Source organism: Colletotrichum gloeosporioides (genome assembly GCF_011800055.1).
Source record: "Colletotrichum gloeosporioides strain Lc1 chromosome Unknown consensus_48, whole genome shotgun sequence".
Classification (NCBI taxonomy): domain Eukaryota; kingdom Fungi; phylum Ascomycota; class Sordariomycetes; order Glomerellales; family Glomerellaceae; genus Colletotrichum; species Colletotrichum gloeosporioides.
Genome location: NW_025544693.1, coordinates 625,180 through 637,202, shown reverse-complemented (window position 1 = coordinate 637,202; position 12,023 = coordinate 625,180). Strand labels below are relative to the sequence as shown.

Genomic DNA, 12,023 nt, shown 5'->3' with positions numbered 1-12,023 from the left:
GGCAACCTGACTCAACGAGGCCGTCTGTGTGTCCTGTGTAGGAGGTGACAGGAGGGAGGATCGAGCCGTATCTCTAGCACCAAAGTCTGAGCGGAGGATGAATAGACTGCGTCTGCATCGAGGCGTCTGCACCACGATAGCGATAGAGCAGGAAAGCTGGGGAGATACAGGGTGAAGATTATGCCCGTCTGTCTTACATGACTTGCAGCTCTTTTCGGCCGGAGTTGAGGGAGATGGGATTACAGGCGATAGTTCAAAGTGATTGGAAAAGGGCGCGCGAGATGAAGGAGAGACAAGAAAGATGAGGCCCGTTCAAGAGAGCCGCCTTGCATGAACGGGAGGAGAGACAGAGAAAGAGAGCCGGAAGAAGCAGGGAGACGCTGCGAGAGGGCACGGCCGTGGGCAGACGAACGAAGCGGTGGTGTTGGTCTCTAGCAATGGCGAGACGACCCTTGCAGATGGAGGACAGGATGCAGGCCCGACGAGAAGGGGACTACTGCAGGACGGTGGTGAGGGCGAGAAGGCGAAGAAGCAAACACGCCGTCCCAGGCTCGAGAAGGGGATTGAGACACCATCGAGACAGTGTGGGAGAGGTCGACGCTGCGTACCTGTTCGCGCGGTGCTGCCAGCCATCCCACCGTCAGGTGTACCTGGGGCATACCCCCTCTTGCTATCGTCTATCGATATGGATACTGCGGGCTGTTTCGGAGACTCCCATGATCATCCACTCCACGTCAGGTACCGATTCCATGTACTTTGCAGAGGACAGCAAACAGCCAGAAAGAACTGGCGGAAGGGTCGGTGCAAAGCTCGGACCCTCCCCTCCCACGCCCATTAAAATCCCTGGCAAAAGGATACGTACCACGGGCTCCAGACAGTGGAAGTGGTCGCGTCCCGGCAGCGTTTCCCAGAATTCTGGGCACTGTGAACCCACCCGAGGTGCAGGATGCAGTTTGCGCCAGCCAGTGGACGGACCCTGTCAGGTGGCCCACCGTCCAGCACCCAAAGATGCCCAGTCCAGTGTCCACCGCCCACCGCACCGCACACACCATTTTCCCATCCATATTAGTCTCCCCCCCCATAATCCTCCGCCGTCCCATCTGCCACCTGCCACTCTGCCGCTATCTAGGTCCGTCCCAGCCAACCTTCCCTTCTTCACCCACCGCCTCCCTCCCGAAACTCTCACACCGACACACACACACACACACACACACACACACACACACACAACTACTACTGCTCGCCCGCATTCCCAAGAATCCCTTCGAACCGCTAGCAAACAAATACCTCCAACACCCTCACCATCTTCTACAAGCCCTCGATCCAATACTCCCGCCCTTGATATCATCGCGACCTCCCGGCGCATTCCATTCCTCGCTCGCCCTTCCTCCGTCGCAAAGTCGCGCACCAGAGCCAACCAGCCCTGTCGCAAACCCTCACCGACCTCCAACGCCCACAACCCAGAGAACCGCAACCAAGCGCGCATACCACCGCCAAGATGCTCATGCCGTCCGCCCTCTCCTGCGACACGTCGCAGCCGCCCCTCACCCGCCTTCAAGCCGCAATGTTCGCCTCGCCTCCCGCCAGCCCTCCGTCGCTCTCTCACCAGGGCCCCTTTGGCAACATCTTCGACACCTGCCGCTCCCTCCAGGCCCTCCTCTCCACCCCTCAGCACCACCAGAACCACACCGTGACGCAGCAGCCATCGCCGCCGTCGCACCGCCAGCTCCCGACTCCTCCCCTCGCCCACGCGCCGCCGCCTCTGAAGCTTCGTCTGCGCTCTCGCGCGAAGCCCGCGGCCGATGGCATCAACAGCGAGCACCTCCCGCGCAAGCGCATCGCCAAGCGCGCGCCGCCCCGCGGGGTGAACAAGCGCCGCCGCTCGTCCGATGACGACATGGGCCGCGAGGACGCCTTCATGACCGACTCGGACGCCGACAGCGATCTCGAGATCTCGTCGCAACAAGAACAGCTCCCGTCCGCGCCGTCAACGCCCAAGCGCGCGCGGATCGCGCCAGAGGTCGTGCCCCTCGGCCTCGAGCGCTCCGACTTTCACACATTACACCTCCTCAACGGCGAAGAGCCCACATCAGAAGAAGCGCAAGGGTCAAACGTCGAGGTCGAGGCCGACGGCGAGCCGTGGAGCGCGGAGGACGACAGGATACTGGTGGAGCTCGTGCTCGAGAAGCTCAAGCTCAGCAAGTCAGAGTGGCAGGACTGCGCGCGCAGTCTAGGAAAGGACCGCAACTGCCTATCGCGGAGGTGGAAGAGCCTGATGGTCCAAGGCGAGGTCGGCCTCAAGGGCCGCAGGAGTAGCCGACGAACCAAGCTCCACGGCACCTGGCGATGAGTTCCATCGCCGTACATTCGTTTCTTGATTTCATTTGTCTGAGCATATTATTGGGTCAACTGTACCATATCGCATCTGGCAGACTAGAGAACCAGAATCTTGGGTAGCCCCGCATGTGGCTGGCATTTTTGCAACGGGCGCGCGTGTTTGATCTCGAGCTACGACTAGCTCTCGAGTTGTTTCTTTGTTTGCGCGACGTATCCAACGTCTGCTAGGGCAGAAGCTTGAAAGAGCAAATACATCACCGTACAAACAACACGCATTTCCATGATTGTGACCTTGAAACGCTACCTCTGACGCAGTTTACAGCCTGAATCCCGTCTTAAACATGCACCGCCGTCCAAACACGCATATGCGACGCTTGCGCAGGCAAACGACTGTACGTGCGGCGGAAACCTGTCTGGTCTCTACGAATTGACTTTTGGTCAGTCCGCTGTCGCAGCTGTCAACGACGCCGTAGCCGTAGCGCGCCCGGCCGCTTGGACTGTCATCGGACGACGGCCCAGCCGTCCAGCCATCCGGAGGCGCACACCAGACGCGACCGCCAGAGCTTCTGGCGCGTCGTCTGTTCTCCAGGGACCATTGGCATCGACATTCAGCCCCAGCCACCTCGACATGTGGGATGGCTGGGTTTTCCCGATGTGATGGGGGATCCATTCTGACTTGCAGCATGGGGGAGGGGGCGGGCGGCCTGCACAGCACACTATCGGGGAGAGCCATTCCACGATGGGCGGCGGGTTCTCGAGCACGGACTTGCGGCGGCCAGCCGGATTTGGGAGGCAGGGCGACGATGGACGATGGAGGGACGGGGAGGACCCTCGAGATGCGAGTAGACGCTGCCCCGGCCTCCCTCCCCCGCCGTTCCTGGCCACCCCAGCTTTTCCAGCCTCTTTGTTTTTCGTGCGATTGAGGCTCTGTCTGACCACGACCAACCTCACGATCGCAAAATGTACTAGCAGCTTCACACTTTTCAAACGAACAAACGGACGTGTTTGCTAGTAGACTTGCACTGTATTCGGCTCACGAACCGGCGCACAGGGAAAGCCCCAACAACCTGCCTCTCTAAACCCGCGTGCTAACAGCAGCCCAAAGGGCACAAACCACGACGGGAAGCAAGGGATGGCTGGGGACCCGATAGTGGTGGTGCGCGCTGAAACACTCCCTAACGGATGGGGGGTTGGTTTGCCGAAACGGGCCACGAACCCCCTGGGGGAGCTGAACCAGGCAGGGCCGCCTATCACTATCGCCGGGTGCCTGAGGCGAAGGGCGAGGCTTCGCCTGAGTCGCCGAACCTACCGGGCTGGACCTGGTGCCCATCGACGCTGAAGGTGTGGGTGGGTTAGAGGGGCGATCGCTGAGAGCCGAGCCGGCAGACACCCTGTTGCCGTCCGTCCACTCAGGTGTAAGTGAACCCAACACCGTCTCTCTCTCTGTCTTTGACCATATGTCTCGTCAATTTCCATCCAACAGACCGGCAAAAAGACCTCAGCCTCGGCAAGCAGTCTCCGTGACCGAACGGACGTAAGATCGTGAGCTTTTTGCTTTTGACGTCGGCTCTGTCTCTGCCCTTCCCTTTCTTGGTATGGGGCACATGCGATGATTGCCTCCAAAGGGGTTAGCATCATGTCTCTGGGTGAAGGCGATCCGTCGGAGGAATAAAATAAAGCCGCACATCATGTAATGTACGATCGTGCTGCTCTTGACATGGGCGCACAGCGCTGGAAGAAGCAAGCAGAAGCAGACGCAGCAGCAGCGGCGGCAGCGCAGCGGCAGCCGCTGTCTGAGATGCAGCCTGGAGCCCTTCCTGGTCGACGATCCAAGGGATGGCCGAGACATGGTTACGAGAAGCTGGAACACCGATTCCAATTACTCTGCGCCGAGGTCCTCTCCCTGTGATGGTGCCCCATCGTTCCCGTGTGCCTACTAATTGTCATTCTCCTCGCAACGACGCGAATGATTGGGATCGGATTGCCGTGCATCTCGTACTACCCCCTTCCCGCTGTCACCGAGGCAGATGCGAGACAGCGTCCTTGCTACCTTCACGTACGGCCTCAGCAGCCGCCGGTTGTCTCACGCGATCGGGTCCATCGATACTGGTAAACTAGCAGGACCTAAAACGCGTCCTTGCATCTGAAATTCCGAGGGCTATGGAGCAAAAAGGTAAAGACCGTCCCGATATCCCCCCATGCCTCTTGTTCTTTGATGCCATCTTAACTGCCACGCAATGCTGAGCTGTCATTCGTCGTCATGTCGTCATAGCAAACCGCAGTCCACTCGTCCTCCGACTGCGTAAACCCACTCAAAGCCAGAGCAAAAGTTTTGGTTTAGTCCTCGTACACCTCTTCGTACGTCTCCTCGTACTCCTCTCTGGCCTCCTCGAGGCGCTCGTGGTCGCTGCTGCTGGCGTCAGAGTCGTGGGCAGCGGCGAGAGCCTCCTCGTACTCCTCGCGGGCCTCCTGGACGTCCTCGCGATCGCTGGAAGAGATGGAGTCGCCGTCGTTGTCGGTGGGAGGCAGGACGGCGGGGGGAGCGTCGTTGTAAGAGTTGTCCTGGTAGCCGCCGTACTGCTGCTGCTGTTGAGCGGCGGCCTTGTGCTCATCGTCAGAGTCGTCTGCAGCTGGTTAGCACGGATCCAAGTGACACGCATGAAGGGCAACTCACCAAGGGCATTAGCGATCAACGCGCCACCAACAGCACCAACGGCGAGACCGCCGGCAGCACCGAGGAGCATGCCGCTGCTGCTGCTCTTCTTCTCCTTGTCCTTGGTCTCGCCGTACGGGTTCTGGCCCTGGGGCTGGCCGTAAGGAGCGCCGCCGTACTGGGGTTGACCGTACTGAGGCTGGCCGTACTGAGGCTGCTGGCCGTAGCCGGGAGCTCCACCGTAGGGAGCGCCGCCATACTGCTGGGGAGGTGCGGGGGAGCCGTAGCCGCCGTGACCCTGGTCTCCGAAAGCTCTAGTGTCGGAGGGGGGGACGGGAGGGGGGGCGCCGTAGCTGGGGGTGCCGACCGGGCCGGTGGGGGGAGACGGGTGCTCCCACTGGGAGCGACCGGAGCTCTGGTCAACGTAGAACCATCTCTGGTAGCTGCAAGGAGGTCAGCGGCAACGTCCGGGGAACGGGGTCTTCGGGATGCGGCTCACTTGGAGTCCCACTGGCAGAGCCAGCCCTGGGAGACAGAAGGAGCGGCCATCGGGGGCGCGGACTGGGCAGCCGGAGGGGTGGGTTGGCCGTAACTGGGCTGGCTGCCGTAACCGGGTTGAGGCTGTGCCTGCGAGGGGTAAGGGTAGTTGGAGGGAGGAGCGCCGTATTGCTGCTGCTGCTGCGGGTGATCACCGTAGCTGCGGGAGCCTGGTCAAAGAAGCACGAGTCAGTAACCTTATCGAGACGACGATGACAGGTCGATGGGATCTCGCTGACATCAAATGGGGTGTTTTGTAGGTGACGAGCAGGTAGTGAATGTCAATGGTAGCGAGGAGGACGAGAGGAGGACAAGAAATAGGACGGCTTGGGAGATATTGGGACGTCCCTCTTGCAGGGAAGGCGGGAAGGGCTGGGTGACACGAGTGCGACTTACCAGTCTGCTCTTGGGGAGGTTGCTGCTGCTGCTGCTGCTGTTGCTGCTGGGCGGCGGGCTTGTCGTCGGAGAAGGAGGTCTTGAGCTCCTCGAACTCCTTGGTGAGCTTCTTGAAGAAAGACATGGTTGCTTTCTTCGGTTCGGTTAAGTAATGGGGATACGGGAAGTTGTGAGTGGTGAAGGACGGATGAGGCGGCAGAGGCCGAGAAAGATCGAGGGGTAGCTGTCGCTGCGTAAGCCTCAGGTTTTCTGCAGTTTTTATGGGCGGTGAAGCAGAGAAGAGGAGATCTGTCGGAAACACGTCAAGGGCAAGAGGGGAGCGGGCGGTTACCTGTGATGCGTTGACAGCTCGTTGGTCCACGCGATGTTCGTCAAAAATCTTGGCCTCTTTGTACTGCGGCGGGCGTGGAGGGCCAGGTGGATGCCTCGCAGATGTGTGGAGGAGCACGATGGGTTCCCTCCCGGGGGCCGGAGCGATGGCTAGCGAGGCGGGCACTGCAATCAGTCACGCAGTGGACGACGGGCAGCTTGTGAAGAAGGGAAGCACCTCACAGGCGGCTCGGGACAGGTGCGTCAGGCTGTGGGAGACACCTCAGAGGTCAGAGGTGAGATGGGATGAGGTACAGACGATTTGTGTATGGTCCGGGGTCTGGGTACCTTACCAGACGGGAAGGCACGAGGGACGGGCGATGGTGAAGCTGGGGTGCCTGCCTCAGGTAGGTGAGGTCTGTTAAACGCGCATGCACATCACCAGAGTCTTTTTTTGCTGATGATTCAGAGCCAGAGTTTCTTTTCTTGGACTACCAGTGGCAACAGGTGCAACCCAACGTGTCTTTACTCGGCTGCCTTGGGTTCCGTACCGTAGACAGAGATAAACAGTGAGGTCAACGTCTTTAGCTGCCCTTTCCGTATCGCGTACGATACCTACGGTGAATGTTCGGGCGGGGAGCCAGGCGGCGTCTCGGCGCTAGTGGCCGTAGTGCCCGGGACAGGTGAACCGCAGAAAGTAAGGCAGGAACGTTGGAACGTCCAGTGATTGGCAGCTCTGGCTTCCCGGTCTGGTAGGGCAGGCACCGGCAGGGGTCCACAGGGTCCAAACGACGGGGACAGGGGCATCGATTTCAGAATTCAGACCCGGGGAGCTCCTTTGGGCTGCCCGCCCGCAAAACGCCAAACACAGCAACAGAGGCCTGACTCCTGAGCAGTCAAGGTTTGGGTGTGCCGTGTCAGCTGCGGTTCGAGCCTGGAAACCGGCTCTCAAAAAAGGACAAACATGAGACGTGCTGCAGCTGGTTCCCTGCAAGCCGTGGCCGCACCGGCGCTCCGCCCTGTCCGCTGCCTTCCCACCCGGCCGGTTTAAACATGGCGAGCGGGCCAAGAGCGGCCTAGTCTGCAGATTTGTGCTCGCCTTACCCACCAAACTGCCTAGTAATTGAGTTTCTACCTTATTACCTGTGGAGGCGTGCTAATTCACTGCGAATGAGGGAGCTAACCGCAACGGGGAAAAATATGACTCCCTGAAGAAAACTCACCGTCCGTGGCCCGCGGTCCGCGGCGGTGGCTGACTCTCTCTCGACCTTATCCGTACGTCTGCTCGTCGATGGCCATCTGCGCTCACCAGTGGTTCCATGCAGCGCGCGCCGTCCTTCATTCACAGCGCCGAGCCAAACGAGTGGGGGTGACCCGGCCTGCTGACAATGACTGATGACGGGCGTGAGGGCGCAGCGGGAGACAGAGAGAGGAGGAAGAAGAAAGGGTCAGATGTCTGGTGCGTTGTACGTCTGCAGTTGGGTTGCGGCGATGATGAGAGATAAATACAGCACACGCCTGATCGTGGCTGGTCGTCGACTGAGACTCTGGACAGCCGCCTCTGCATCGCCGTCCAGGGCCAATGAAGCCACGAGCGAGGGGCGCCGCTCCAGGGGTCTCAGAGACCCCCAAAAGCCTCCAACGGGCTGGGCAACGGGTCTCAAGACTCGTTGACGACCGCCCATTTGCTGCCAGAAGCATGCCGAGCTGAGGAGCTGCAGGTAATCTAACGCTTTTGGAGTGGACGCGTAACTCCGCCAAGAGCAAAAAGATGGGCTCTTGGATGCCGACATATCCACCGCCGCGGCGTCTTGAAGAAAAGCCAAGCAACACCGCAAAAAGACCACATGGCATGGGATGGGATCGGTATGACCGTTTGGTGCCCATGTCGACCTTATCCCAAGCGCACAGCATCTTTTTGCCGCAGCAGCACAATGAACAGAGATGCGCCACCGGGCTATGATTGTGAAATGCGACGCTGCATACGGTCTGTATAGTACGCCAAGGAAACTTACACAGACGCTCCTTGTTATGCGCTCCCCAAGACGTTCTGTCTGCCGTGAGAGCCCGGTATCCCGGCCGGCCCCCGTTCCCTTTCCTCTCGGCTCTGCCAGCGATCCTCGTCGTCTGGCATGACCATTGGTTCCCTATTCGGCGTTCCTACAGCAGACCCGCGGCCCCGAGGGACCCCTTAGATGCGCAAAGACCCTTGAGCCACCTCGACGGCCCAGATTTGTGTGAGGCGTAGCCTTGGACAGAGACCAGTCTTTGAACGCGTACGGTATGATTTACCGAACGCGTGTAAGGATACGGCAGAGCGACTCGCCGCAGCGCTGCCGCCAAAGGCTCGGCGTGGAAGGCGCGGAAACGGGGACTGGGGACCATTCACCTCGGCCGCACCGTAAAGGGTATCCGTACACTAATAAGCAACTTTTCTCACGTTGCGACTGACTGACCGGCCGACCTATTTCCTTGCTGCCCTCCCATCCCGTCCGTCCTCCTTTTCCCCTGCATCCTTCATCTCTCTCTCCGTCTTGCTCGTTCTTTCCGTTTGCCTTACCTTACCCACCTTTCCCTTCGCGACCGCCTTATTTTTCCCTAAAACAGATACCCTCGCACTCTTGCGACCTTCATCACAACACCACCAACTTCACACAACTAATCACCGCACACAACCGTCATCATGTCTGGATACCCTCCTCCCGGTCAGCAGTGAGTATCGCGTCGCCCGCCATCTGATAAAGTCGCAAGCTGACACGCGCCTGCCAGGCCCTACTACGGCTCTCCTCCCCCTCCCGGCCAGCCTGGCTACGGCCCTCCTCCCGGCCAGCAGCCCGTAAGTTCACATCGCCTTGAAGAAGACGAAGGCCTGCTCACACCATCTCCAGATGTACTACCCTCCCCAGGGCCAGGCTCCCCCTCCCCAGGAGGAGAAGAAGGATGACAAGGGCTGTCTCTACGGCTGGTAAGCAAACACCCCAAAGTGCGGTCGCACAACGGTGACTGACACTGTCTGAACAGCATCGCCACTCTCTGCTGCTGCTGGCTCTGCGGAGAGACCTGCGAGTGCTGCCTGGAGTGCCTGACCTGCTGCTTCTAATCAACGCGCATAATACCGATGCACGAGTGCGACAACAAGAGATTCCCCCGAACGCGACCACGGCCTTGCTACTCTTTGGTTCGGAAACGGATGGAACGGATGGTGGATGGACGGATCGCCAAAGGAACCCGCATAGCTTCTTTAGCCCTCGGACAGACCAGACGATGAATTCGATATTTCTTCGAACCGCACTCATTCTCCCGGAAAGCCCTGCCATCGTGCGTCAAGTGTGACGGACGGCGACCCACGGCATTCGGATGCACATTGTCATTTTTTTTTGTCTTACGATTACCCACATTGGCGACTGCGTTTCGCATATTTCCCCCTTGTCGATTTCTGAACGAGCACTTCCCGTAGTAAGCTCACGGGTGCCAACACTCGAGAGCAGATAATACAATTAGTAGTCCATCAAGGATCTGGTGTCTTGGAGATTGTGTGAGCATAGCTGTGATGCATAATAAGTGTCTGAGTGTGTTTGCTGTGATGCGTGTTGTGCCAAGTGTTTCGCCTTGTCAAACCACCTGAATACCTCACTGTACCTTTGGAGAAAGGGTATCAAGGCAGCAGTGACTTCTTTTTCCTCCCCTCCCGTCGTCGATAGATGTCCCAAAACTAGAAAACATTCCCAAAAAGCCTCGCCGCATCGCCTACGCCTTGGTGTCCTTCGGGGCCATGAGCTGGACGAATTCCTGGTCTGTTCATTTCGCGAAGTGCACGTCAGCCGCAATCCTCCGAAGGGTGTGCTAAATTTAGTCTAGGAAATTTGGGTGGGGGCGGGGAGGGGCATAGCGAGATGCGGCCGTCGGCAGAGCAGCGGAGGGCAGCAGTAGTGCAGGGCAATTTTGCATGCTGCTGCTGCTACTGAAGCGCGGTCGTGCAGCGTTGCAGCGCAACCCGGGTCGACCGCTGGGGATGAAGCTTACAGTCAATGGAACCGTTGCCGTCCAGATCGGCGTGCCTGATCATCTCCTCAATCTCCTCGTCGGTGGCGCGCTGGCCGAGAGAGAGCAGCACCTGGCGCAGCTCTGACGGCGAGACGGAGCCGCTGTTGTCCTTGTCGAACACCTTGAAGGCGGCGGTGAGCTCTCTATTGGGGTCCGCGGCCTTGCTCGACGTCGCGGGGGCCTGGCTCATGAGGTCGAGGAATTCTAGCAGCTGTCAACCACCAATTCATTCGTACGTGAGATCGTGGGGGGCTTTACCGTCGAGGCTGATGTCGCCCTTGCCCTTGGGGTCGACTTCCCTCATGAGCTCCTTGACCTCTTCGATGCTGGGGTTGAGGCCCAGGGACTTCATGGCGATGCGAAACTCCTCGGCATCGATGCCGCCTGGTCACGAGGCCGTGTCAGTGTGTGTGTTTGGTATCGTCGACGGTGCGTGTTGGGACTAACCGGTGTTATCGCGGTCCTGTCCATCGGGGGCACGTTAGTACTGAACTGATGTTCGTCCCAAGAAACCAGGGTCTGCAATGCGATCGCCGTGGCTCGGGGCAGGGTTGGGGGTTCGTGGACATACCCATACGGAAAAGACTGCCTTGTAGTCCTTGACTTGCTCCTCGGTAAGGTTGTGGCGCGCCTGCATGAAGACGACGGGTTAGAGGCCGCGAAGCTCGTGGATATCGGAAACACAGCAGCAGCTGTATCTGAAGCTGGCGGTGCGAAAGGAGGGGCAAGTAGCGACGCACCATTTTTAATTTGGTGAGTTCTGCGGGCGTGAAAAGAGCGTCGGAGCGATTGATTCGGGCGTGCGCGGTGTCGGGTTACGGGATCGTTCGTCCGGTTCGAGCTGTATCGTGGTCGCTGGGGTCGTCAAGTGTTTGTTGTTGACGCTGGGAAGGGGATGGATGGCGAGATTGGAGGGGAAAGGGAGGAAAACATGAGGTGAGGACCCCTCGGCTGGCCTCAGCCTGATTGACTGATTGGATTCACTACGACTACGTGCCTAGTTTACGAGCCACCACTAGCTAGACCTTGTCGTTTGCCTTGTGCTGCCGATGTCCGCGCCCCAGCTCGACTAGAGCTCCAGCCTAGCCCAAGCCAAATGCTTGTCCAGCTGTGTAAAGTGTGCCTTGTTTGTGAAATTGTCCCGCTGGCAGAAAGCCTGGCTGGGGAGGCCAGTAACGGTGCAGCACTGCAACGCCGTCGCAAGAGTCAAGTCCGCAATTTTTTCTGATGGGCAGTGGTCCCTGCGGTCTGGTCGTCGTCGTCGGTCTCTCTTCTTATGAAGTGTCCCTCCTCCAGACTTCCCCTCACTCTGCCCAACCCAGCCCGCTTCTGACGGATCACCGCCAGCATGTGAGCGATGGTATGACGCCAGGCGGCCCTACGGCTCTCTTCCTGGGCTTAGCGCTGAAGGACTGAGGGTCTTGGCGGCAGAGCCAGATTCCGCCCGCGGGCCTGCAAGCGTACGCGGCCGCATCCACATGGGCGCCAGTCGAGGCGACCACCTCACCTCGCCGTCCAGCCCTGAACGTTGTCGGTCTGCCAAACGGTTCGCTATCGCTATTCCACTGGTCGACGGCGGGCATACACGATGGGAGGGATTCCCGCCTCCCGCTCCTGCACTGCGGGCTGGGCATTTTCGTCCCTTCTTTTTCCTCCGGGAGCCCTGCTGCGGGAGACAGAACTGACAACCGTTCGGGCTTGGCAGGCCACGAACAGGGCCCTACGGCCCTATCCATGTAGATGTTGC

General features: G+C 59.3%; 3 protein-coding genes across 3 annotated transcripts; 1 reads left to right on the top strand and 2 right to left on the bottom strand.

Annotated features, from left to right (window-relative positions):
- Positions 1 to 1,498: 1,498 nt before the first annotated feature.
- Positions 1,499 to 2,350, top strand: GCG54_00004168 (uncharacterized protein; the record flags this gene model as incomplete). The annotated part of the gene is made up of 1 exon (XM_045404222.1): positions 1,499 to 2,350. One exon carries the CDS (start codon positions 1,499 to 1,501, stop codon positions 2,348 to 2,350), a length of 852 nt encoding a protein of 283 aa, XP_045264057.1.
- Positions 2,351 to 4,674: 2,324 nt separating this feature from the next.
- GCG54_00004167 (uncharacterized protein) lies at positions 4,675 to 6,047 on the bottom strand (the record flags this gene model as incomplete). Its single annotated transcript, XM_045404221.1, has 4 exons — positions 4,675 to 4,961; positions 5,012 to 5,433; positions 5,490 to 5,687; positions 5,767 to 6,047. The coding sequence occupies 4 exons, from the start codon at positions 6,045 to 6,047 to the stop codon at positions 4,675 to 4,677; spliced, it is 1,188 nt and encodes a 395-aa protein (XP_045264056.1).
- A 3,932-nt stretch (positions 6,048 to 9,979) lies between these two features.
- On the bottom strand, positions 9,980 to 10,913 carry GCG54_00004166 (Calmodulin-like protein 5; the record flags this gene model as incomplete). Its single annotated transcript, XM_045404220.1, has 5 exons — positions 9,980 to 10,026; positions 10,256 to 10,480; positions 10,535 to 10,660; positions 10,724 to 10,739; positions 10,848 to 10,913. The coding sequence occupies 5 exons, from the start codon at positions 10,911 to 10,913 to the stop codon at positions 9,980 to 9,982; spliced, it is 480 nt and encodes a 159-aa protein (XP_045264055.1).
- Positions 10,914 to 12,023: the final 1,110 nt, after the last annotated feature.